The 27,912-nt window shown below is 36.9% G+C and overlaps 2 protein-coding genes across 3 annotated transcripts in view; both read right to left on the minus strand.

The window, feature by feature from the left end:
* Nucleotides 1-13,762, minus strand: part of TOPBP1 (DNA topoisomerase II binding protein 1) — a 39,458-nt gene extending 25,696 nt beyond the window's left edge. For both annotated transcript variants that reach the window (XM_063303995.1, XM_063303996.1), the window contains exons 1-10: nucleotides 13,672-13,762; nucleotides 11,654-11,788; nucleotides 11,038-11,181; nucleotides 10,241-10,422; nucleotides 9,128-9,321; nucleotides 6,437-6,616; nucleotides 4,785-4,954; nucleotides 2,204-2,367; nucleotides 1,210-1,448; nucleotides 6-304 (exon numbers count right to left, since the gene is read on the minus strand). In XM_063303995.1, coding sequence (XP_063160065.1) covers nucleotides 6-304; nucleotides 1,210-1,448; nucleotides 2,204-2,367; nucleotides 4,785-4,954; nucleotides 6,437-6,616; nucleotides 9,128-9,321; nucleotides 10,241-10,422; nucleotides 11,038-11,181; nucleotides 11,654-11,788; nucleotides 13,672-13,752 — 1,788 coding nt within the window. In that variant the 5' untranslated portion in view covers nucleotides 13,753-13,762. The remainder of the gene's footprint in view (nucleotides 1-5; nucleotides 305-1,209; nucleotides 1,449-2,203; nucleotides 2,368-4,784; nucleotides 4,955-6,436; nucleotides 6,617-9,127; nucleotides 9,322-10,240; nucleotides 10,423-11,037; nucleotides 11,182-11,653; nucleotides 11,789-13,671) is intronic.
* A 6,600-nt stretch (nucleotides 13,763-20,362) lies between these two features.
* On the minus strand, nucleotides 20,363-25,859 carry LOC134497961 (C-C chemokine receptor type 5-like). The gene is made up of 2 exons (XM_063304005.1): nucleotides 25,557-25,859; nucleotides 20,363-21,894 (listed from the first exon to the last, which is right to left on the minus strand). The coding sequence occupies exon 2, from the start codon at nucleotides 21,878-21,880 to the stop codon at nucleotides 20,924-20,926; it is 957 nt and encodes a 318-aa protein (XP_063160075.1). The 5' UTR covers nucleotides 21,881-21,894; nucleotides 25,557-25,859; the 3' UTR covers nucleotides 20,363-20,923.
* Nucleotides 25,860-27,912: the final 2,053 nt, after the last annotated feature.

The following is a 27,912-nucleotide window of genomic DNA, read 5'->3' on the forward strand; positions in this document are numbered from 1 at the left end:
CTTACCAGCCATGTATTTGTAACCACGTCTCCTACAGTGGACGTGACCTTGTTCCCCATAAGAGGAACTACAGCATAGTCAGCAATTGCTTTATTTTCTTGGAGCAGAACCTTCCCAGCATTCTCTTCAATCAGAGCTGTTATGTAAGATTCATCTTCTTTACCGAAACCAAGAAGAAGAAATTTCCTTCCACTGAATAAGGCTCCTTCAGCAATTGAAGAAGTCTCTGCCAAGGAACTGACAGCGACATCTTTTCCATCTTGAAACACAGTGTGATCAATTTCACTGTGGTCATCAGGATGAACTAGACAAAAAATAAAGGGTTAGTTCTCTTTTTTTTTAATAAATTAGTGAAGAATTCTGGAACCATTTATGGCACATTTTGTATATGGACAGATGGTTAAACAATCATCTTTGTGAGAAATCCATTATGTTTGAGAATTGACAAATCATTTGGCTATGAATACATCACGTCATTTTCAGAAATGTAGGAGCTTTGCAATAATGACAGGATGGGGAGGGAAGAAACAGAATCTAGTAGGTAGTAAGGAGAAAGTTCCATATAAGAGGAGAAATAATGAACACATGGTCCAAGAAGCAAGGTGATGGAAGATAATTACACAAAAAAGGTAGCTGGCTGAAAATTAAATCCTTGAAGAATAGTGGGTAAGGTTAGCAAAAGACCAAAGAAAAAAATAGAGTACAAAGAATAGAAAACAGTAAAGAGTAGATTTAGGAAAGCTGCATATAGGCTAGTGATGGCAAACCTTTTGGGCTTGGCATGTCAAAAATTCAGAAAATGCCTAACTTGACTCTGCTGGCATGTCACCCCCCTGAACAACAACAACAACAAGAAAAGCTTTGCACAAAGCCAGCAAAAGCACGCCCCTTCACTCAGGCGCCCCTTCATGGCTACAGCTTCCCAGGGCGTGGCAGGTGTTCTCAGGTGTTGGTGAACACTGGCGTGTCACCCAAAACATTGTGGCATGTTACCTTTGACACGCATGTCATAGGTTTGCCATCATATAGGCTATGAACTACTAACAGAAAGAAAACAAGTTAAATATAAAGAACATGCATATGCACAGAACAAGAAACCAAAGAGAACAGGCGATGGTGGACTGGTATTTGCTGGTCAGTGACCATAAAAAAAAAAAATCTGTCTGTTTTTCTGTCTGTCTGTCTATCTATCATGGACTGGTACCTTACCTACTTTGGAATCATGAGTAACATACTGGGATAGCAGATCTTCATCGGTCTCTGCAGCCTGCACAGTATTCACATGTTCTTTCTTCAAAACATTATTTCTTTTGGAGATGAAAGGTGGCTCAGAAGATGGAGTAGTCACTTGCTGATAACTTGCAGGGGCATACTGCTCTTCAGGTACTAAATAACCTTTTCTAAAGCATTCCAAAAGCCATTGTACTGTCACAGCATGTGGCCTGTTACTGAAAAAACTATCAATTACAACATGCGGGGAAAATGTTCTATACCTACTATGAAACCCAAAGCCAAATTTCTGAACGTCACAAGGACACAGAAATCAAAGTTGTGTCTAAAGTGCATATTGTTTGACATCATTAACTGTGTGTATTTAAAGTGGTAACCTTCTCAGGGAAAATATTTGTCTCACAACATTGCAGTCATGATCCATATTTCTGTACTTTAAGTTTGTATAGAAATTAAAAGTCTTAGATGTCTACAGCTTTGGAGATCACAGCTATGGATAATTAATCATTTAATTTAATTATCTTAAATCTTTTCAAATCTTTTCCCTATATCCTTTTAATAAAGCTGTGAAAAGATTTGATTTGGAGCTTTGACAGCAATTTGATCAAATCTCAAAACTGACTTTTCAATTTGGATTGTCAAAGCAAATTGATTACCTCTGAAACAATTCATTTTTTTTTTCAAATCGAATTCACTTTCTGAGTTGGACTGATTCAATTTGGCAATCTAATCCAAAGATATATATTGAATTGCTTTAAAGACACGAACTGAAGATTCAAATTTGCCACAATCCACACAGCCCTAGTTTTCAATATTTCATTGCAGAATGATTTTTTAAAATTAATACTAATAAATATGCTCACTACCCTTGACAAAATGATAAAAATTGTAAATAAATTCTAATATGCTGAATATTTACTAATATTTTAATGCAAAAAATGCCAGTAGAAGTTAAAGCTTTAGCTATCAATACCTCTGTTCTGTCTTCTTCAAAAACTGTTTTAGTTCATCATCACAGTCCCCCACAATAACATGTGTCACATCTTCATTGAGTTGATTAAAACGAACAGCACCACCAGAGTTAATCAGCTTTTTCATCTTATCTAATTTCCTGGCACTAAAGCCACAAAGATAAATCTGGAGGAAAAGCAGAAAAATATTTGAACTAAAATAGGTAATTTAAAGGCAGATTAGACACTTCATATTCAATAGAAGAGAATATATGTAGCTCAGGGTTGAACTGTGGAGTCCTTGGTGCTCTCTGAGCTTGGTTGTTTGCTTGCAAAGGCTGAACCACAATTATCATGGACAGAACACAATTCATACAAAAAGCCAAAGAATTACAAAGAAACCTACATGCCAGTAAGCACCAACCAATACAGAAACTGGACAACTTGAGAACCCTCAACAACCTAACCAAAAAAGGTCAAATCATAAAAGAAGAACAGTGGCAGATGAAAAGCAGGGGACCCATCCTCCCACACTTCTATGGATGCCTAACCTCTTCGTTCAATTGTATTGTTATCAAGGACACCAACATATAACAAAGCTTACAAAAAAGCTTGGGCATCTCACAGAGGGGAGCAAATAATCTATCTGCTCCCCACTACAGTGCCTCCAAAAAATCAAAGACCTAAAAATAGAAGATGAAATTATGGTTTCATTTGATGTCATAGCACTCTTTACATTCATAGATTCAGAACTGGCAAAAGAATCCATGGCAGCAGTACTACACAACACACCTGACCTAACCAAAACACTAAATACCCAGAATCATAGACCTCATTGACCTCTGCCTCACCACGTACTTTCAGTTTGATGGAGAAATATACCAACAAATCAGAGGAACACCCATGGAATAACCACTCTCCGGACACATAACAGAGACCATAATGCAGCATCTAGAAACTATAGCATTCCCACACATACAACCGGTATGTGGACGACACCATCATAATAAATAAGGAACAACTAGAGAAGACACATGAAACAATCAACAACATCTTCAAAGGAATAAAATTCACAAGGGAAGAAGAAAACAACATTCTACTACTCTTCCTGGATATCGTCATCAGCAGAGGAAATGACAGCAAATTAGAAATGCAGGTCTATCGAAAAACAACCCACACTAACCAAGTGCTCCATTACCAAAGTAACAACCCAGCCTCCCACAAGAGGAGCTGTGTAAGAATGTTATTCAGATGAGTACAAATGCACTGCAGAAACCCAGAACTCCAGAAAAAGGAAACAGATTGCCTATACAGCATCTTCCAACAAAATGGATACCCACACAACTTTATCAAGAAGTGCCTGACCACTCAACCCATTCAACCCACTATAGCACAGCCAACACAAGCTATGAAATGGATAACACTACCGTACATCAAAAACATCTCAGAAACAATAATCAGACTACTATAACCACACGGCATCACCGTAGCACAAAAACCAAATAAAGCCCTCCAAAACATCTTAAGTAAACCAAAAGACCCGGTAGCCCAAGAACAAAAAACAGGAGTTCCCTACAACACACACTGTAATGACTATAACAGCCACTATATAGGACAGACAAGCAGAAGACTTGCAAAGCACATCCACGAACACCAACTGGCAGTCAGAAGACACGATGAAAACTTTTTAATCTCACAACACATGGACAGACTCAACCATAGCTCCAGCTGAGAAACTGTGAGCATCTTAGAGCAAGCTAAATCCAAAAATGCTGGGAATTTCTGGAAGCCTGGCATTCAGATGAATCAGCCATCAATAGACGCATAGAAATAAACCACATTTAAACACCATTCAAAAGAGACAACAAAACAGCTAAGAAGGAAACAAAAAGACCAGAACACATCCCCTCCAACAGCCAACTTCCAAATAAACAGGGATTAACATCAGACACCAATCAAGCAGAAAACAATACCCTAATCAAGGAACTACCAGGGAGAAAACCACGCCCCCACCAACACTGGCAGAACAAGCTTACTGTATATAAACAGGGAACAAACCCCACACTCACTAGCACTGATGATGTTACTTAGTCTGCAAGCAGACCACCAAGCTCAGAGAGCACCAAGGACTTCACTTCATATTCAGTTACAGCATCGTTCAAATTTTATCTGTAGCATCTCCCACTATTGTAGAGATAAACTATTGTTCATTATAGTATAGTTCATTACTATATACTAAATATTTCTCTGGTACTAGCACAGTTCAGTATTCAGCATTTTTTTCCAGTATATTCCTATTGATCTTTTTTAATCTTCTACAATATCAGTGAGAAAATGCATTAAAATAGGTTACCTTAATTGCATTTAATTCAATTTTAAGGGGGAAGTAAGTAATTTAACATTTAGAGTATGCAAGTAATAGCTTCTGCCTCCTTTTCTCAATATCAGGCTGCAACAATAATAATGAACAATTGCTTTTAAACCATTTTTCAAACATGTTACATATGACTCTGCTTAGTAACACCCAATATAATTCCAGAAATTCTAAAGATCTACAGAATTATTTGGGTAATTTTACAATTGAACAGGCACTATCAGACATACTCGGCATCCATCCAATAAATCATCACGTGCTTGCAAAGAACTGATATTCAAGTTGTTCAGATCATCAGGCGGAGGATACAGTCTGCTATTCAAAACAGAACCACATGACGTTTCATTAATGTCACTTATGTTGATATTGGAAATGTGACTAACGTCCGAAAGGGTTCGACCTTTGAATAAAATGCAGATGAAGAAGTTATTTGAGTGATTTTGGGAAAGTGCATCAGTATACCATCTACAGTTTCTCATTTCATAAAAGACCGCACAAAGGTAAAAATCCTACTGGACATTAAATTTCAGTCTCCTTTAACTTCTTCTTTCTGTCATGCTAAGTACAACACAGTTTACTATCACTGCATGCAAAGAATTCACTTAGTACTTCCTAATGCTTACAAAGTAATGGCTTATTCATTATTCAGGATACATTATTTCCAAGTTAAGAATATTATTCTTCATTTTTAGGAAATACTGCAAAGAGGGAAGTATCAAGAAACTGAAAGAGAAAAATTATGAATTTCTTATTTTGTTCAAGAGAGCTTATATGAAACCTTTTAAAATTTAACTCCTTAACAACAATCCTGTGAGGTAGTTTGGCTGAGAGTGAGAGAGACCGGCCAAAGTCACCCAGTAGTTTCTATGGCTTCCCCAGGTTTAATCCAACAACTAAACTGTATGTACACTAGCCCTCATGAAGTGATAGAATGACATACATAGAACTTCACTGTAATGATTTCATATGATGTCATAAACATACTCTGTAAGACACACTTTTCACAGCTCTACAAGTAATTTCCTTCACTGGAAAGATCTTAGCCATTCAGCTTATCTTCACTGAAAACTTCTTTTCCCCACTGGTTTTGGATAGAGTTGAGGACATAATAATCATACTATAGTGTACATCAATGTAAATAGCTTGTAGCTCTGCAAATGTTGCTGAACTTCAGTTTGAAGCAGCCTCAACCAACATAACCAATGGAAAAAGATGCTGGAAAATGTAGTTCAATCATATCTATAGAGTCAAGGTGACTTATCTTGCTAGAGTTCTTCGAATCTTTTGAAAGACACACTTTACATTTTGTAGGAGCATGTTTAAAGCACCTCTCTTCAAATCAATAAAACTGTCTTTCTGGGGGCTCATATGGCTGCAAAAAGATACAGCTGTTTTATTGATTTGAAGAGGTGTTTCAAATGCATTCCCACATGATGTACTCCTCTTTTGAAGGATATGCACAGCCATATTATATGCTGATATCTGAGTGTAGTTATTTTTATAGCAAAAATATCATACTTTATGGTTTTTACAAGTACTCAGCACTCAACAAGGAGGACTGAACATGCTCAGTAGCCATTGAAAGCTGCTGTTTGGTAGAAGAGAGGAAAAATGGGAGGAATATTTTGACAAGGGGATGGCTAAAAGGAGAAGTCCAGGTACAATACTTTGTTGTAAGGCTCACTTCCTCTACTAAAAAACATTACAAATAGAATTTGAGCTTGGCTCCAGACCTCCCAAACTAAATAGCCATTACAGTATCCAGGTCCTCCAAATATTTTCCTAAAAACAAACAAATACTGGAACCTTAAGTCAGATAATAATTATACAAATAATCTAGATCACACAGAAAATCTGCCCCTTTATGGAATGTATTACTTACTGTCTGGCTTGCTAGTTTGGCTTGTAGGTGTTGAAGTGCTTGGTGCACTATCTTGCTTTGTACTAGGGACTATCAAATATATTGATTCATCCTGGCAAAATCCCTTCTCAATGCTGTCAAAAAACCACTGCATGGATATACAATGAACATTCCACCTTCTTGCACATTCATATTTCTGGCCTTTCCCAAGAAGAGACAAAATAAATTAATGTTACATTTCTTCTGAAACATAAAAACTGCACAAGCACATTAAATGTATAGAACAAGCTATTTCTAGACATTTTCTTAGATCAGTGTACTAAATCTCTTTGCCCCACCTGAACCTTTGTTTTGTGACTAGCTACAACACTATGGCAGGCAGCCTGTGGACAAGAAAGACTCCTTGCTTTCAAACTACCACATGTGCTTACCAGCTAAAATGCTGGAGACCCTGTTCTACTGACACATGAAAATCAATTTAGAGACTGCACCCACAAACTTATTTTTTGGACTATACAGAGACATAATGTGCTTACTTTTTCTTTCTACAAAGGACTCCTTAGCTCTGCATGGGCATTGGAACACTCTATCTGTGTCTGTGAGCATTTCTGCACTTGCAATAAGTAGCATAATTAGGTCATCACAGTGGCAATGTATCACTAATGAAAACAGGCTTTATATCGCGACATCAGTGGCTGGATAATGCTATATACAGTATTATTAGTATAAAATGCTCTCTACTAAGCCCTTCCTGCTGTATCAATAAAATGTCATGTTTGGGATGAAGTGAAAGCCAGTATTATTTTCTATTTTGTTTTACAGTTTGTGTACATAAATATGTGATACAACACTCAGCCCATGAAATAGCCCTTGCAATTAATTCAGTAAGTAGAAAAATATATGGGATTGGATCTACAATTTGCTCCCACTGACAGGAGAATCACCTGAGTGGGGTTGCTCTCTGAGTACTCTCAGCAGCATAAATGGGAGTGTTATATTTATGGATGACTCCCCTCATTAAGGAAAGTTCCCAACCATTCAAAATAGATTTCTGTATGGCATAGGAACCTATACAGGAAAATAGAAACAGACAAAAAACCACATTCTTTAAGTTGCAGATGCAAGGAGCCCTCCATTTGCCAAAGGTGAGGTCTGGATACAAGGCAAGGCAGCTTTAATTTTTTATTGGAGGCTCCAGTGTTAATTTGCTGATACACATAATTGGATCTATGTAATTTGCTAAATAAATATGAAAATGCAGGGTGACTGTAGACTATCATTTTAATTTAGCAGGCTACTGGTTGAAGATTGCCATAGTTCTAAACAAGACAGGCCCACACTGTGAAAAACTCTAAGGTAGTAATGTCCATGGCTACTTTTTATTAGTAGCCTTATCTGCAGCCTTATCTCAAGAGGACAAACTTACCTTATTTATCTATCCAGACTAACTTACTGCAATGTATTCATCCTTTAAAGTTTGCCTTTAAAGAGGATTCAGAAACTTAAGCCTGTATAGAAAACAGCTACTCAAGAATTGAGAACTGTAATCAGATTCACTGGTCACTGATATATTTTCAGGTTTGATTTAAAATGCTGACATCAACTTTTAAAGCACTTTCAGCATGGGTTGCCTAAAACATCCATTCCATCATATCACTTCCAAGCCTTCCTTATGATCAATCAAATCTTTATTACGGGCATAGACCAGCCTTCTTTATGTGCTTACCTATAATACAAGCAGGCATACATAAAGAATAGGGCTTTCTTAGAAACAGTCTGCCATTCTTACAACTGGTATCTGCTACATCTCTTCAATATAGCCACCAAGCAGGCCGTAAAGATTTACCTTCTTATATTGGCCTGCAACTATGTTAGCATCCTACTTGGCTGTTCCATATATGAAGCCTTCTGGTTAACTATTGCTTTTAATTTTATGATTGCTTTTATTATTGTTTTTAACATTATATTTATGTATTGTGCTTTCAAATTCTGTTGTATGGTTTGGAAGCGTTATTCTAAAAGAATATATAAAATATATATTTAAATAAATGTAATTATTTTGTAGACTTAAAAATTCTAGAATGGGCAGTACTCAAATTATTTGGTCACATTAATCCTGTCAATTATATGATACCATGAGCAAAAGAAAGTTAATAAGAAAAAAATGGTCCTTATCAAGCAAATTGAAAAAGTATTCTGTTTGCTCAAAGAAAGATTTAAATGGAAACTATATTATGGAGAAAAGACCCCAATATGTTACTTCAATTTATGCGAGATCTTCTCTTGCCCTGAATATCAAAATCCTTTTGGTAAATGCAGAGAAAAATGGGCAGAAAGACACATGAAATTCAGAAGTTCAGTCTTAACACAGAGGCAGGAAAGAAGAATGAAAGTAATATTGAAGTAATTGTAAATTATAAGTTTAAAACATTTTTTGCCATAAAAAATAACCTATTGTATGTTGAAGTAGCACAACAAAAATAACTGAGTAAGTATAAAATAAGTATAAAATAAGTATAAAAATATCTTCACTAACATAATTTGTTTGCAGCAAGTCTAGTAGAAAGTAGTATAATGAGGATACCTCTACATTCAGGATTTAAGCCTAGTACAAAGTGAAATCTGATGCTTATAGTCTGCATTTACACAAATACAAGCTTCCTCTTGAACTCAACCTAAGCAGAAATATAATTGTGTCAAAGAATTTTTTACCTTTTGGTTCTTGAACAATAAGGTGGGTACATTCATTCATCTTGAGCTGCCCTGTATATTGACCACCATTCTCAGTGGTGAGACGCTGGACTTCTTGTCTATCCATGCTGCTTAAACCAGTTACACAGATTGTACAGCCAAGAAATGGAGGACACAGAAAGTCTCCCATATTTATGTCTGTGTATCTAATGATCCTATTGGAAACAAGAATAATTATGTCTCTTGACATTTCTTTGGAAAAACTGAATGGTGGATGCAAACTTATTCAAGTACAGACAATGATGTTAAAGCCTCTAACTCAGAGGTGCAGCACTGATTTTAAGTGATGTGTAGGGAGTCACAGTACAAAAAAGCAGGTAAGGATAGAACCAGAACTAAACTTGATTTAATTTATATTTATATGTAAGTAAATTGACAGTCATTTGGTGTAGTGGTTAAGGCACCAGGCTACAAACTGGGAGACTGTGAGTTCTAGTTCTGCCTTAGGCACAAAGCCAGCTGGGTGACTTTGGGCCAATCATTCTCTCTCAACCCTAGGAAAGAGGCACTGACAAGCCACTTCCAAAAATATTGCCAAGAAAACTGCAGGGACTTGACTTCTAGCAACTGGCTGGACAGGACTGACTCAAAGGCAGAGAGAAAAAATAATAATAATTACATTAAAACTACTAGGATTATTCCCTACATATGTAATAATTGTCCCTCCTGTCCTATTAAAAATAGGAATTTTATGGGAATTTTTGGAGTGACACTAGAGCCTGCACTCAAGTCTGTAGTGCCTCTGATTGCATATCCTTGGTCTGACTTAAGACCCTCTTATTCTGATCAGTCTATTCAAAGTTTGATTAAGTTTTGATCCAGGGCTATGAGTTCTGTGTAAGTAACTGAAAACAACACAGAATTTGTTGCATAAACTTAGATGTTAAGGATATCATTCTTACATTTTTATTCTTTCCCCATCAACAGGTTTTTTTTCTTTGTAATGACATTTCTCATTAAGGCATGAGCCTCACACTTTGCCACAAGAATGTTAGTTCTTTGTTAAGAAATACTGCAGCTCAGATTTATTCAGGTAGGGTATAATTGTTCAAAATGCATACACACTTATCTTACCTGGGCTGTGATTTATCCCACAGTGTTTTTACCCAAGCGGGGAGCAAAATGGGTTTTTTTAAATTAGCAGCAACTAAGTATTTCTTGCTTCCAACTTCTCCAGCTATAAGATGGGTTACTAACACATTAAGATCTCTGTATATACGGCCACCCATCAATTGTACATATTCATGGACTTCTTCCTATAGAAAAAAAAACACTAAAACACTAATAGATAAAAGCCCATGAATCAAATAGAGCTGCTAGCTATCTTCAATATAAACAATGCCACATTTCTATAATTTTCATAGAAGCATAGCTAAAGCAACAAGCAGTTTTACACTTCTCATTTATACATTTACATCGGTAAACTTGAGCAGATTCAGGAGAAAAGTTACAAAACATCAGAAGATTTATCATATAAACAGTAAAAGGACATGCTGAGAGTAGGTAGCTTTGGGCTGAGAAGAAAAAATATCTTCAAATATTTGAAATATCACTTAAAAATGACCTTGCTCCCCTGCCAGTAACAAGGATAAATGCTATTAACCAATCATTTTATACCTTTAAACATATTAAGGCCATTTATTTCTAAAACAACCTAAGTACATGAGCAGGACCGACGTTTTCAAAGTTACTAGACATCTACTGAAGTGTTTTAGGTACAATAATAAAGACGTTTGGACCTTTTCATTTTGAATTCTATGCTTCTATATCTATTCTTATCTATTCTATAAGCCAAATCCTATAATATAAAACACACTGAGAAGATAAACCTCACCCCTGAATCTGAACACTGTATTTACATAATACTTTACCCTTGTTTCCTTTGGAAGACTTGTACAGGATACTGTTACATCAGCCATTGTCATATTGAATACTGGATGGTCAGCCTTTGGGACACATCGTTGATTCTGCATACAGTAGACAACTACCTGTGGTCCCACAATCCTACAACCAAGCTGAAAAAAGAGATAAAATAAAGCAAGAAAGTTAATACAGTCCTTTTTCCTCAAAGCAATTTCCCAGCCAGCTAATATATACTATGATCCGAAACAAAATCCATGTAGATAGTTTTGCAATCTTTCAAAAGATCAATGAATAATACAAATGGGGTTATTTTTTTCTCTACATCCTCATTCTTCAAGAAATATGGTAGAAAGAGAAATTGGCATCAGAAATTTAACCTACACATCATCATCTATTGGTTATTTGTTTAATAGCTAAATACAGAAGTGGAATGGAACAAAATTCACTGCCCTGTCATTCATTTATTTATGTGCCATCAAATCATTTTCATCTCCCAGCAATCACATACTGTGTGTGTATATATATTCTCTCAACTGATTTTCCATTCTTTTATATAATTTCAAACAAAGATACTGTTTACCAAGATATCAAGGAAAAAAATAATGATATAAATAAAATGCAAACCTTTTGAAGATGATTAAAAACAATGCCGCTAAACTGATCACAAATATAAAGGGATTTATCATTCTCTTGTATTCTAAGCGCAGCTTCCTTTTCAAGAATCTGAAGACATTCTTCTGACTGAAATTCTTTGATGGACTGCAAAATGCACAAACATCAAAGAGTTAAGCATTCCCTGCATTTGCAACCCCTGCTTTCTCAAATGCACTGCTATCCAATTTCTATCAGCTCATGGGCCAAACTGGATTTGAACAGCATGGTAAACATGAGCAAGATCTCTTTTTGTTTTGTTGTTGTTTTAAAATAATGAAACAATAAATAATTAACCTTAAATGTTGCTTTATTTGAGGGGAGTAGAAAAATCCTCCCCAAAGGATACAATTTTTCAATAGGAGACATTATGTCACTGAGATATTTTTCCCTTACTAATGAAAAATGCTGCAGGGGGAGGTTGAAACTATAGGAGAAGCAAACAGTTTCCTCCATCAGTTCTAAAACAAAAAGCTACAAAAGTGTGTTCATTAACAGAGAAAGTAGTAACACTGAGTAAGGAATCCCACTGTCATAGCATTGTTTACTGATGAAAAAAATGTGCAGTTTTTAATCTTCTGAAATGGACTTTTGAGCAGGAAAGCAGGAAAAGAAGCTGGACAGAATTGACTGGAGTTGGGGGGAAGCCATGCAGAAACATTCAGGATATGCATGGAGGCAGCAAGGAAGTAGACAGGGGAATGGGAAAAGACAGAGGAGGGCTACATGGAGGAGATAAGAGCAACAGATCTTCTCATTTAAAAATGAGGAACAGATAATACAGACAAGGCTACAGCTACTATCAAATATAGCTCTGTTTACTTTTCCCATGATTCAACAGCTTCTCATAAGGAAAAGAATCATCACCTTTGCCACAGAACTGTACCCTAAGAGGCAATATGCATAATTAGCCTACTCTGGAAAAGATGAAGAACTTTTGGCCCTCCAAATGATCTGGAATTTTAATCCCAGCATTCTCTACCATATTGCTGACCAGAGCTGGTAGAAATCCTATTTCCTATCTTTGGCATGATCAGTCTTCCCTAACATCAGCAATTGTTCTGTTAGCTGGATGCTTTGAGGAGTAGATATGTACAGTCTACAGGATGCCTAAGTTAGGGAAGGCTGATCTAAGGAATCTCAAATTTAAAATAAAAACAAATGCTTATATTTCTCCATACTGTACTAGACAAAGCTTCAAATGTGCAAACAATTTCCACAGAAAATGTATAAAACACTTAAAAATTAGTTACAACTTCCAATTTCCTAGATAAAAAAATCTTCACTTAGGCCCTGGTTTGTAACATATGCTAATTCAGATTGTTATTTTTGTCATCCAAAGTCTGAAAGTTAGACTGTTCACAGGAGCTGGCAGGAGGCTTGCTTGCTCTGCCACAGCAAAGCCTTGGTACAGCTTAGTGTGATGTGCAAAAGTTTCTATATGCTGCCTAATCTCATTTACTTCAAAGTCTCACTCAATAAAATTGCATTTTACCCCTTGCTCTGGACATCAACTATACTCATAATTACCTGTTACTAAAGTTACCTCTCTAAGGGTTGTTTTTATGAAGGAAAAGAGAGAAAGAATTCTGCATTTTTATATGAAGCTTTTGTTTCATTAACACTGGCTGAATAGAGCAAGATTTCACTGTACCTGAACTTTCCAGAACATTTAGGCACCTAACTTTATTTAACAAATGGTATTTAAAACTAAAGACACTTACTTTACATCTGCGCATTCAAAATTACTATTTAATATTTCAGTACACAAATCTAATTTGATTTAATTTAGATGTATTTAGGATAGACCCACTGAAATCAATGGAGCAAAGTTAGTCATAACTATAGTTACCAAAATTATTCCTGCCTCAAGATTGCTTTTATGAAGGAAAAGAGAGATGTACTGAGAAATTCCTGCTATTAAAAGTACATATGTTCAGTGAATACAACTGACTTATCAGACAATTTCAAACACATTAAAATAAGCGTACCTCAAGGGCCTGAAGAAAAAACTTGGAATTTTCCGTAGTTTTTATAAACTTCACAAAATATGGCTCCTTGCTACCTTTCATTATTTAACTAATAAAGAAAAAAGAAAAAAAACAAGTATGTCATTAGGGTGTTTTTAAAAATAACAGGTCAATGGAACAAGCATCTGTAAAGAACTGTCTATCCAAGGAACATTTTAGGTGGTTCAGCTGCCAACAAACATTTTCCAAATCAAGTAATGGTCAATTGTTGAACGATCACATTAAAAAGCACCTTTCAGATTTGTTGGAATACAGACAAAAAATCCCAAATTTGATCAGTGATGACTGATCCTATCCTCTAAAAAACATTTACACTGACATCAATTATCTGTAAAATAATTACTACTTAAATATAGCCAAGTTCCTCTGGTTGAATTAATATGTTCTAAGCTAGCCTTTTCAAGAACAGAAAGTTTCTATCTGGAGTTTCATGAGAAATGCTTAATTTAAAATGTTACACTTTGCAATTCAGTTGTGTCTTATAATTGTTCAAATCCTTGAAAGGAACAATTTTTGGTAGCAATTTTTGAAGATGAATAAAAAATTAGGTTTAAAAAAACTAGTTATGAAGCCCATCTGAAAACTCTGAAATACAACAGACAGCTATACTAGTCACGGAAGCTCCTTGGGTAAATTTGGACCAGTTTCTCTCTCTCAAGTCAACCTACCTCACAGAGTTGCTGCTGTAGGAACAAATATGAGGAGAGAGCACTATGTATGGCACCTTGATTTCCTATATAAAAGATGGGATAGAAATCTAATAAAGAAAAAAATAAATATGGTTCTTTTCCTAGTCTTTGTGCTGTTCTCTTTTTTGCCAATAAAACTATACAGCAAATCTAAAAAACCTAGATCTTCTCTAAAGAGCCATAGCAGACAAAAATACACTTGATAAAATCTTAAGGAAAATATCTGATGATGAAGCAGCTGATTGTAGCATGGAGCTTTTTTCATATGGATGGGTGTTTTATGCTCCCTAGGTATAAAATAATTAAGAGTTCAGAAGATAGAAAATCAGTTCTTTGCAAATCATTGTAGCATAGCACAAGGCTTCCCAAACTTTCCTGTATCAGTCGCCCCAGGCCGCACAATGGAAATAAACAAACTAAACAGCTGTGACTGGCAGATGGTTTTGACAGATGGCTATTCCTGCAAGTTTAGCCATTTCTCAAAATTTGTTCCAAGTTTTGCCCTCCACTTTGCCTGGCAAAAAAAGGAAAAGTGAGAATGCTGTGAGCCACAGAAAGAGCTAGGGCTATCAGAAGGACCACCTTTCCTCCAGCTTATCATGCAAAATATTGCAAAGAGAGATGATGTAATAATGTAGTAGCTGGTTTCAGATTTATATTTTGCAATTGGTGTAGGCATAAAACCATCACAGAAATGAAAACGAGATGCAACCAGATTAGACAGGCCAGGCGGGTCCTTCTTCTCACTCCTCAGAAGTCCCGCAACTCCTTCTTTCTGTGCCACCCCTGCCCCCATCATTCCCAGTCAACAGATGACCTGCGGCAGGTCTATGAAGGCTGGGGATGACGATGGGAGGTGTAGTTCCACACAACTGGAAGGCTCCGAATCAGAGAAGGTCACCTCAAACGCTTCAGCATCCGAGAAAGGTCGCGATTAGACCATAGAGGAAAACCTATCCCTAATCTCAGGCACTGGCGATGATTCTGCATCCTCCTATCCGCATCCGGAGAAACGGCAGTAGGAACCCTCCCACGGGTGACGGCGGGAGACGGAACGAAGTCAGGAAATTTAGGGAAGAGACGAAGGCAGAAGCGGCGCGAGACAAAATGTTCTCTTACCCGCTTCCCCCCCCCCTCCGCCCTTCAGCCCTTTGCTGTCAGTTACCCCGCTCAGAATCTTCCCAGGGACTCCAATCTTCCGCAGACTGGCGGGAAAGACCAGGATGCCACAGCACGCATGCGCCAAATCCCACCAAGCCTCTCGCCATTCTTGCCTATGGGTCGTCACATGACTGAGAATTAAACCGAGCCATCTTTAAAGGCGCCTCAGACGCTGATACAGAAGCGCTGCAAAAAAGCTTCCTGAAGTTAATGATTCCTTTAAGCTTTAGGGGGCGGGGTTTATGTTTTGTTATTTAAGCAAGATTTCCGTCGAGGTTTGTTTTTTTTAATAGCGTGTGGTGGAAGTGTTTGATGAACCACTGCGTGAGGAGTGTGCAAGAAAGCAATCATAACTCTGGCTAAGAAAACAGTTTTTTCCCATCCTATTCGGGGTATTTATGGACACCTAAGAGCCCTGCTGGATCAGCTGCAAAAACCTGGACGAGTACTGGACGGTATTCAAATGTTGGATGTTTTAGTGCAATGTGCATCAGCTGGAATCGGCTTAGAGTGAAGAGCGTTTGCCATTTTAAAGCCATTCTATTGGTTGGAAGATCGATTGGAGCCCTTCTCTATTTTCTTTTAATTATAGCATCCTGAATAACCTTGTCACCATTCCACAGTTCAGCCCTAAGTGTGTGTGTGTTATATTTTTATAAACAATTGTTAAAGTGCGTATTCCAAGATGCATACTTGGAAGAACCACTTTGCACATTCCTATATTGTGAAAGTTGTCCATTTGGTCTGTCTTTCTGCTTCCCAATATTTATTAAACCCAAATACATAAAACCTGATGTAGCACTCTTATGTGCATGTTCTTTAATCCCTCCGAAAGTGTAAAAAGACTGAAACTGCATCTTCAACAAAGCTGGTCTTCAAAAAGACCATATAAATAGAACTAAATGTTCTTGATTATTTCTGGGTATTGATATTTTCCATCAATTTATCTGGAGTAAATTTTAAGTAAAACTGACCCATAACTTCATGTACTCTAATATAAATGTTGCTGAAGTGTATTTCCATCAGTCATCATAATTGGCCATCTTGATTGTGCCACTTGAGTATTTTGATTCACCAACCTCTGGAGTCTGCATATTTTCCCACTTTGCTTTAAAAATTAGTGTTACATTGGCCATTTTTCAGGTCTCAGAAATGCTAATTTTAGGGAGAAATTGTATATTTTAATTAATTTGCAATTGTATACTTCGATTATTTAAGAACTCTTGGGTAATACCAGGACCCAGGAAATTAGAACTAAACTGAATTAGAACTAAATGTCCTGTTCTGGTGTTTAATGCTGATGACTTAGTTCCTGTTAGGAAATCATACTTAATCTTGTGGTTTTCAAGTGTTGACTATACAAGGATGCCCATATGTGCATGAATTGCACATATGGGCATCCTTGTATAGGATGCAAAAGGTTGCTTCACTTGATTTTGCAATTGTCCTTTTGGTTTTATTGTCAGCTAAATAATTTTCTAAAAGAGTAAATAGGAAAAGGAGACAGGTCATTGACACCATTTGGCCACTATTTAGGACAAGGGTTTTCAAACTCAGCTTTAGTTAGTTGAAGGGAAAAAAATCCTGGAATCCCTGATCAAGAGGCAAAGCCCCAATGACAGTAAACTGGCTATGTTTGAATGAACTGTTCCCCCCATTAGTCTCTCCTGGAACCCCTTGAGTACTCACAGAATCCTAGGGTTCTGTGGAACATAGATTGGCACTGCGGGTTAAACCGCTGAGCTGCTGAGCTTGCCGATTGGAAGGTCGGCGGTTCGAATCCGCGTGACGGGGTGAGCTCCCGTTGCTAGTCCCAGCTCCTGCCAACCTAGCAGTTTGAAAACATGCAAATGTGAGTAGATTAATAGGTACCGCTTCGGTGGGCAGGTAATGGCGTTCCGTGTAGTCATGCCGGCCACATGACCACGGAGCTGTCTACAGACAAACGCTGGCTCTTCGGCTTTGAAACAGAGATGAGCACCGCCCCCTAGAGTCGGACACGACTGGACTTAATGTCAAGGGAAACCTTTACCTTTACCTTTAATGGGCTAGAAACATCACACATTATTTCTGGTATCTGATGTTACCTGAGTTTGAAAGTTTTTTGCTCCTGGAGTCTTCCAAACATTAAACCAATTGTATTGTGTATTATAAAAGAAGGGGGGAAATTATTTAATATATGGCTGGAATCATATACAGTATGTTCTTGGCCTATTCACTACTTTTTGGAGTGTATTCCTCAGCCTGCTGCTCAAAAGCCAAGTACAGTCCTCAGCCCTGAAAAAGTTGTACAGCCAGGTCTAGTTCATCCCTTCAGCCTCAGAGAACAGGCATATCATAGCTCAGAGATGGGCAATCGGGTAGCCAAGGGCTGTGCTTAACATTGGGGAAGCTGATGAGCATAAAGTAGGTGGGGACGTATCTCATGTTTGGAGGTGCTTTATTAACTGTTTATTAACTTCTAAATTTAGGATTTGTAGTGCAGTTTTCATTTATTATCATGGTGGATTTATTTATCACCTCACTTGACTAAGACTTGTATTTTTTACTTCAGAATTTGGAGAGGTGGCTGTCAGTTTTCAGCACACAAGCATAGTTTGAAGTTCTAAAATGTAATGCTTTCTTTTTTATTAGGAATAATAATGCCAAACAATATGGTAGAAGAAAAATGAAATACCAGCTTATTCATTCTTAAATGATATTTGCAGGTCAAATAGAGCCGTATTTGTTGACTCAAGTACCTTTAGCCTAAAACCGTAAACGAAAACCAGTTGTTGAATATTACTGAGGATACTTCACTTTATTCTGTGTGTACTTTATGTGTATTTATATGCACACATGCTAACTCTTATTTTATACCCTTCCTTTCCATCAAAATGGAGATCCATTTGACATGTGTTGAGTTTAAAAGTGTTGCATTGTGCTAGGAAATGACTATTTTATATGTACCCCTAACTGGGTGGGTTTTGATCCCTGAACAGAGGCTGTTCCAGAAATACTTGTTTGAAGGAATGAAAATCTAGCGAAGGCCATTCTTGGTAGAGCAAGGATTTAATCCGCTCAACAGATGATCATCCTGTGCTGTGACTGAAAGCTTATACTGTACTGTAAATAGTTTGGGGAAGCCATACTTCCATTCTCCAGTTAGAATCTCCCCAGCTTATAGCAGTGCTATTCCAAAGTTGGATTGCTTTCTCCATTGGAAGGAAAACTAATTTTACTCATTGGCAATGAATGTTATATCATGTTATAAAGGAATAAGCTATCTCAATATTCCATGAAATGTACAAAAACAAAACATAAATCCTTCAGGAACCCAGAATATAAGCAAACAACATTTAATGATTTAATGTGTTTTTATGGCTCAATTTCTAACAAGGTAGATAAAAGCAAATTTACTTATAAGTTCATCCCACTGTTTTCAATTAAAATCTCTTCCATATGGCCTGAGATAGGATGGTAGCCTGATTTTTTGTTCCCTATTTATTTTCCCCACATTCTTTACACTTCATCTTTGAGATTCAATGGCAAGGATAATTCTATTGCATGCAAAAGATCCCATGTTCAGTGTATGGCATCTCCAGGGCAGGGTAGAAAAGATATTTAATGCCCCTGAAAGCCTTGAGAACCAAGGCCAGCCTGTGCAGACAATTCTGAGCTATTTGACCAATGATCTGACTCAGATCAGATCAGCCCCTTTTCTCCCATTAAAACAGGGAGAAGATAGTTTTGGAAGTAAGAGACTTCATTTAATATTTGGAGGGAAACTCAGGGTCACAGAGGGGGAGGAAATGTAGGTGGAGCTATTTTTTCTAGATTTGGGGGGGATGACTCACATTAAAAGAACAATGAATAAAAAATAGAATAAAATAGCAATAAAAATCAATTAGATTCAGTGAAAAAATCTAGAGAGTAAAATTTTAATTGTTGCTGTACTTGTTAACCAAAGCCAACGTTTTTTCACCTTCACACCATGAAAACATTAATATTTTAAGATTAAAACTTTTTTCCCTAGTGCAGAAAAAAATTACCTACAGAATTTCACAAGTTGGTGGGATACGATGTTCCTAAAAGACCTTTCCTCTTACAATCAACACTTTAGATTTCCTAGCCATTCTCATCATGCTATTAGTCTTTGCCCCCATCCAAATTCATAGCTTAGTGATTTTCTGAAATGCAAAGTTGGGCTGTGTCCATCTTTGAAGAGCCATACAGGAAACCTGCAATATCAGAAGGTATACGAATAAAGCATTCATAGTGCAATCTAATGTTTGATTACACAGAAGTAAGACCTATTCTGTTCAGGGGGATGTACACTAACACCACCAAAAATATGGATAGAATTGCAGCCTCAATATATTTAGAGAAGATGAGGTACTTTTTTGTTGTTTATTTGTTCAGTCACTTCTGACTCTTCGTGACTTCATGGACCAGCCCACACCAGAGCTTCCTGTCGGTCGTCAACACCCCCAGCTTCCCCAGGGACAAGTCCGTCATCTCTAGAATATCATCTATCCATCTTGCCCTTGGTCGGCCCCTCTTCCTTTTGCCTTCCACTCTCTCTATCATCGTCATCTTCTCCAGGGTGTCCTGTCTTCTCATTATGTGGCCAAAGTATTTCAGTTTTGCCTTTAATATTCCCTCAAGTGAGCAGTCTGGCTTTATTTCCTGGAGGATGGACTGGTTTGATCTTCTTGCAGTCCAAGGCACTCTCAGAATTTTCCTCCAACACCACAGTTCCAAAGCATCTATCTTCCTTCTCTCAGCCTTCCTTATGGCCCAGCTCTCACAGCCATATGTTACTACTGGGAATACCATTGCTTTAACTATGCGGACCTTTGTTGTCAGTGTGACTTACTTATTCAAAAAGTGAAATGTCAAAATTCATTGAAGTGAACTAATTTGTTTGGTCATTCATGCTACATTAGAATTAGCAAATGTGGCTTGCTGTAAAATATATTTTAAATATTCTTCAGATATGGTAAGGTAAAATGTGCTTTGCTCAAGCAAAGGTTTGATTCTCTTCACTGTCTGCAAAATGCCCAATTAAATCTATGTTTCAACTTGAACTGCATATAATATTCATGTAATATTGCATAATTTGTGAACTGACATCACCAAATCAGGCTTCATCCAGTTCGGATCTGGTCTTTTAACACCAAAGTAGCTTTATTAGAAGTGACTTGATCCCTTAGTAGCCTCCTTTGAGTCCAGTCCATAAAGTTGAATCCCTAAAAGCATATTATTCTCTGTACACATACTTTATAAGATTGCTGAAATGCCTTCGTTTCCAATAGAATGTCAGTATGTGGAACTACTGTACTCTGTTCCAGAGGTTCTTCACACAGGAAGATACAGGAATTTCATGGATGGAAAAAGCTGATGACATATTTTCTAAACTTCTCACTGGCAAAAGCATAGATCAAAGGATTGATACAGCAATGAGCTACTGCAAGTGTTTCAGTCAGTTGCAATGCTGTATTCATTCTCTTTAAATTGTTACAACTGTCAGCAGAAAATGAAGTGTGGAATAACTGGAGCAGAAGAACAATGTTGTTTGGGGCCCAGAAGAGGAAATAAATAATCATGATGATAAAAATAAGCCAGATTGTTTTGTTCTTCTCATTCCTGGATCTCAACAGGGTGTTTAAGATGCGTGAATAGCAGAAGGTCATAATAATCATTGGAAAAATCAGACCTACGAAGAACATTTTCAGTATAAGGAACTTGTTCCATTCAAAATTACTTCCATATGGAAAATAAGAAGTGCAAGATTTCCTATCATCTTCCATCTGTAATCTGAAAAAAACTAATCCTGGTGAAGAGACTAAAATTGCCACGCCCCATGCATGAATGCTTGTAATGATACCATAGTGTATTGGCCGGGCTTTTAATGCAGACGCTGAATGAACTATGTCTAGATATCGATCAATGGTTAAGAGGACGATGAAAAAGCTTCCACTATAGAAGTGTAAAAAAAAGATTCCAATATAAATTTTGCACATTGCATCCCCAAATACCCAGTCGTTTGCTGCATAATAAATCCGAAATGGTAGTGAGAAAATGAAAAGCAGATCAGAGATGGCTAAATTTAACAGGTATATATCAGTCATGCTCTTGAACTTATATTTGATGAGGACCAACACAACCAGCACATTACCCACAAGGCCAAGGATGAACACCAAAGAATAGAATGTTGGCAGGACATTGAAAACAAATGTTTGCACAGCCACAGCGTGACATGGTGTTACTACACTATCGTAGTCAAATTCAGTGGTGGCAATTGCTTCATCCATTATTCCATTTATTGGAGTACTCATCTTGTTCGCTGTTACTGGAAAAAAAAAGTTATTTACATGTTAAAGAGAGACAATTTAAATAAATGTGGTACATTTATCTGTACCACAAGCAAGTAGCAATAATGATTCAGTGATTTCCAAATCAAAAAATAAAAAGTAGTTTAGCGTTCAACTGCATAGCTGTTAGGGTACCACATAACTGACTTACTGAAGATCTGTTACGGCTACAACTTGACTAAACCAGGAAACTGAAAAATGCTGTATTTGTGGAGAAAAATAGAAAAGTGAAAACTCTATAAATATAACAGCGTTCAAGTGACAAATATGTCCACGTGAATTCAGCCTTCCAAAACCTTGGATCGCCCAGAATTGGGTTCACTTAACAGGAAGTCAAACTAGACCTTACTGGATACTGTTTAGTCACTGAGATGTTCAGATTTTGTTTACATTCAAATTGGATGTTTGGTAGACAGTCAGTTTTAGACTTCTAAATGTTTTCTAGCATTTAAGATTGAAACATGTATGGAAAGTAGCTGAGGCAAATATGGATCAGAATATAAATTTATTTTCTCACAGCTGTGAGTGTCTGCAATTTTAAAGACAGTGTTACACGTTCTGGTTTGTTTGAACTACTGTTTTCTGAATCTCTATTTTTCATTGTCTTTATTATGAAGAGAAGCCTCATAATAATATCAGGGCTTCAGTTTCCTGTAATACTGCTAGTTTTCACTCTCCAAACCCTCAGATGTGGGGTGATGGTGATTCATGAACATCTACACTTCTCCCAACTCAGAAATGCTGAGACCAAAAGTGAAAATCACATTGCCATGGTCCCAGTCTCCTCACTTCCACTCTTTTTATTTGACTAGAAGAGACCAAACAGCTGTAGGAACAAAGTGATATTATTGAAAAGAATGCAGAATCCATATTTGGGAAATACATTTATAGAGCTAAGAAAAATGTCTCAAAGTTGCATGCATGTTTTTGAGTTTTCAAAACTTCCCTTTGGAGTAGAGATAACAAATATGAATGATTTGTAAACTTCATGATACACAATCTGCTCCATTTTTTTGCGTTTAATTTCTTGTCCCATCCCTTGCTTCTTTTCCATTTTGTCTGATTTAGAGTTCTCAAGAATCAGAAATCCCACAGTCTCTTTTGCCACATTCTTTCTAAAGGTATAGCATAACTACTGATTCTGCGTTTTTTCATCACAGAAAAGAATAGTTGCCCTTATTTGTTATAATCACCTTAATCTACGGACAGACACATGGTATATAAATAACATACAGTAAGAAGGAATCAAGAAGGAACTATCACAATTATTTACTTTCATACACCATATTTATTCACATATCAACAGTATGAGAACTTTTCTAATGGAATTTTTTTACTATCCTTAGATTTGTGAGAAGGACATATTCTCGTGGCAGGAGTTAATTGAAGAAAATAGTTACAAAGGCTTGTATCTATGTGTTCCCTGAGAAACGAAACAGAACGTCATCTGAAGGGGAAACAGAGTTTTAAAAAAGAAGTAGGGAAACTGGCGATATTAACAAAAATCTCTACGTTAATAGTATAACTGAAAAGGAGGGAGAGAGGGGGGAGGGGAATGTACTTAAACCTGAATTTAATTGTGGAAACTTCTTGTGAAGAGTCCCAGATTTTGTAGTTACTGAACATGCAGAGGATTATTTTACAATTTCACTCTACCAGCAGAATTGTATTTCCTACGTACTAGCTCTGTGAAGGAATAGCTGTAGTAGTTTAATCCTTCTGAAAGCAAGGCCACCCCTCCCATCAGTTCCTGAATGATCCATCTCTGCACTCAAATCAGAAAGTGGACAAGCAGAAAAGAGCATAGGAGCACTGCAGAATCTGATTCATGACTGAGTCATGAAAAAGAGGAACTGAACAAAAGGAAATGCCTCTCCTTCCTTCCTTCCTTCCTTCCTTCCTTCCTTCCTTCCTTCCTTCCTTCCTTCCTTCCTTCCTTCCTTCCTTCCTTCCTTGAGACAGAAGAGGGACCCTGACAGCTAAAAACAGGATACAGTATGACACCCGTACCATTTCTTCATTATCCTCTTTGCCATTGCTTTCAGCAGTGGCAGCTCCTGTAGATCTGTTGAGTGGAAACAACACATCATATGGCCACTGGGAGCCAGCTGAGGCCCAGTGAGAACTGGGAATGAAAGAAATTATTATTAATGGATTATCAAAGAGAGTATGCGGTGGGCTGCCCACTCACATCAACGTACCTGAAAACACTTTACAAGGCAAATCAAATAAACTTTTTTCGTAGTCATAGACCAGGGTAAACATTAAAATCATACACAGTGTGACAGAAAAAGTAGTAAAACAACAGAGATTATCAAATGTAGCGTGAAGGACATTTACTTGATATTAGTTTGTCAGGCCCTGCCATGTTTTGTAACTAGTAGAATAGAACTTTGCCATATGTAGAGAAATAAATGGACTCTTACCTGAGAATAGGGATTTCAAGTAAAATAATTCTGAGTGCCCAGGATAATTTGTTAATAATGGATTAGAAGGTGGAGATGAATGTCTGTATAGAGTCAACCTTAAGAAAAGGACATGAGCTGTTGATGTGATAGTACCAACACTGCATGAGTATCATCTCACCACATAGGGAATTGTCTTGAATTTCCCTTCTGTGAATGATGTAGAAACAGCATTAAAATACTATGTTGGAAAAACTGTACTAAACCTAAAAAAAATCTTCAATATTATTCATTTGTTACACAGAAACCCCACTGAATTCACTGTGGGCAATGCACAGCCAACATGTAGTCACTCTTCTACCATAAATACATTCACAGAGCTAAGTTTTACATTATTATAATATAGAAAAATGCTTTTTCTGAAGAGTAAATACTTGTTATTCTAAGATTCTGGGAAGGTGGAATGCCTGCTAATAAGTATACCAAATATAAAATCAATAAATCTTAATTGATTTTATATTTGGTATACTAATATAAATTGTAATTGTTATTTAGTTAGAAAACACAGAGTAAAGAACTACTGAGTGCAAATAATAGTTCTGTCATATTACATTAAAACTTCTGAAAAACAATCACAGGTACCCAACCAGATTCCTCCCTCCCTTCCTGGATTGTTGCTGTTTTTAAAACTCAACATTCCCCTTTTAGAATTACCTTCCATTATTATCCTTTTTAGGACATTTTGTATTGCAGAGCTAAACATATTTTAATCATACTTCTTCTCTATATTTCTGTAGCATAAAAAACTTTTTCCTTGTAAAGGAAAACAAATTGGCAAGGATGTCCTTTTGATCATAATGATACTGAGTGCTTCATCAGGCTTAAAAGTGTCCTGCTCACTGTTAATGGGGTGATCGTATTTCCCTGCCCCCTACACCTTTTTGGAGAGAGAACCAGGAATTTAGAATTTTCAGAGCAAATGGAATATGTTTAAACTTCACATTTCCTGTTGTTTTTAATAAACAATGTAAACTCATATGTTGAAAATATTTGATAGTTCATTAATCTTTGATATTGAAACATTATGATAGGTAATAATTACCCTTTTCGCATTAGTAGATTACATTACAGGCTTAGAAGTTAATGCAATATTCCTACTTCTGTAACTGTTTTGCTTGTCATCCACATAAATGTAACAAAGAATTCCATCACTTCCCTAACTTAAATTGACTTACCTGTTTACAAACTTTTAACAGGTGATCTTGAAAGCATCATCTTTTTTTTCAGACACAGTGTAAAACTTGAAAATAATGTACTGAAGCAAAAACATAATCTTTATGGAAAAAAATTTCAAATTCTGAAAAACTCCCGGTCAACAAATTTTATCTTTTTTTTAAAAAAATCAAGAACCAGTTTCCTTCTTTTAAAAGTAATCCCTTGGCATCTTCCTCACAGGGTTCTTAAAACTCTTGACTAAAAGTGTACTTTATTGTATAAGTACAGTGCAAGCTGTCAAAACACCCCAAAGCCAGCATATTATCTTTCACTGCACATTTTACTTGTCAGTATATATAAAAACCTGATAATTTTCAGACAGCAAATGGGTTGGGAAGCTTTCGGTTCTGCAGATTAGTGATAATGATATCAGAAGTTAAGAGCTGTTGCAATAATTAACTTACTCTTATAGAGCACGTAGGGCTGGAGAGATCCTGGGCAGCTCGGAAAACCTGGTCAGCATGCTGCAGGCCAGATAAAATAAGACACACTGCATGAGGTAACTTTGGTCGTATTGAGACACGCCTCCTGTAGCATACTAGGTATCTGCCTTTGGCAAGATTCCACGTCAATCCCAGATCAGTGTGACTATCAGAATAATAGGAAATGAACTGAAATGCTCCAAACCAAATCACACAAACATGGTTCAAAGGCATACTGCAGTATCTTGGGAAATAACTAATGGTGCACAAAGACCATTTGACCTCATACAGAGCTTTGAACATTACCCAGTCTGGCCCATGATGATCTGGATGTAATCTGATATAATTTGTAGCCTGGATATGAAGTGAAATTTGACAAAACTTGTAATTGAGCACGAGAGAACAAACAAATGAAGTGACATTGTGACTTCTCAGCATAATAGAATAAAATATTCCAGCAAACTAGACTTTTAGAGGGGAATAGAGTACACTAAATTCATAATATTGGCACAGAGGGGTTAGGTTTAAAATATTCTCACTTTTAACAGTTGGAAATGTTATAGTTTTGTGATAGAATGTGATAAAATTTGCAGCAATAATAATCTGTCCCATGGGAGATATTCAATTCAAATGACTGAATAAGTGATTAAATAAGAAATAAAATCAATCTTTGTCAAGGTCAGATTAGTTAGCTATGGCAGTTCAGAAAAGACAACCATACAACTGTTTAGAATGACAAGAAAGAACAGTGACCAGTAGCTGAAAAATGGCACTTGGCTCACTCTGGATTGAGGACAGATACTGTATGTCCATCATTGAAATCTAGTTTTCCATCTCTCTCCCCACCACTTTAATTTTACATACATGGTAAGAAGTGTTGTCCCCTGCAGAAATTCACAGATGCGTAACACAATCAAACTGAGCTCCAGAATCAGAAGGAAGTGGGTTTAAATTGATCTGCTCAATATATAAGGCCTCTGTTAGTGTCAGAATACTGCTAAACAGTATGGCACTGTATTCTGACAATAATAAAACAGCTGATGCAGCTTCCCTAGATGTGGAAAAAAGCTTTGATATAGTACAATTAAATTTTTGGAACAATTGTGATAAACATGGATTTCCAGACATTTTATTTCTTAGACTAAAATTTATTATTCTAGTCCTTTTATTCAGGTAATAACTTACCTGATTACATTTCATTATCTCCTTTAATATTTACCTGGAACATTTAATTCCACAGATTTGTGAAACTTGTGAAAGTGTGGTTCCCAGTTGCTTTCTGGGTGCAATTCAATGTGCTGGTTATCACCTTTAAAGCCCTACATGGCACAGGACCAGGTTACTTGCAAGACTGTCTCTCCCTGAAGGTATCTGCCTGCCCCACTAAGTTAGATAGAGTGGGTGTGCTCCAGTCCCCTCCCTTAATGTTGCCACCTGATGGGATCTCGGAGGCACGCCTTCTTGGTGGCCACCCCAGCCCTTTGGAATGGCCTCCTAGCTGAGATCCGAGGGATCCCTACCCTTTTAGCCTTCTGGAGGGCCATGAAGACCTGGCTCTTCCCCCAAGCATTGAGCTAGGATGGGGGTTGAGTTGGGAGGCTGTTTGGTCTGTTGCCTGGGGGCAAGGGTACTTATGCCTTTAGTTATGTTTTAATGGATTGTTGTGAGCTGCCTAGAATCATTACATGAGATAGGCAGCCATATAAGTCCTGTAAATAAATAAATAAATCTAAAAAATGGTACAAGAATATGGTAAATATTGTGGATATACAAGAAACTGGAATAAATCTAATGCTTTATTAATTGGCAATAAGGTATCTATGAAAGCATGTAAAAATTGGGATTTGTTTATTCTATAAAATATGGAATAATTACTCCTAGAAAAATATCTTAA

Source organism: Candoia aspera, chromosome 4 (assembly GCF_035149785.1).
Source record: "Candoia aspera isolate rCanAsp1 chromosome 4, rCanAsp1.hap2, whole genome shotgun sequence".
Lineage (NCBI taxonomy): Eukaryota > Metazoa > Chordata > Lepidosauria > Squamata > Boidae > Candoia > Candoia aspera.

Bases quoted from the DNA above. Each gene is read 5' to 3' on its own strand.
- LOC134497961 (XM_063304005.1), bottom strand. From the start codon at position 21,880: ATGAGTACTCCAATAAATGGAATAATGGATGAAGCAATTGCCACCACT.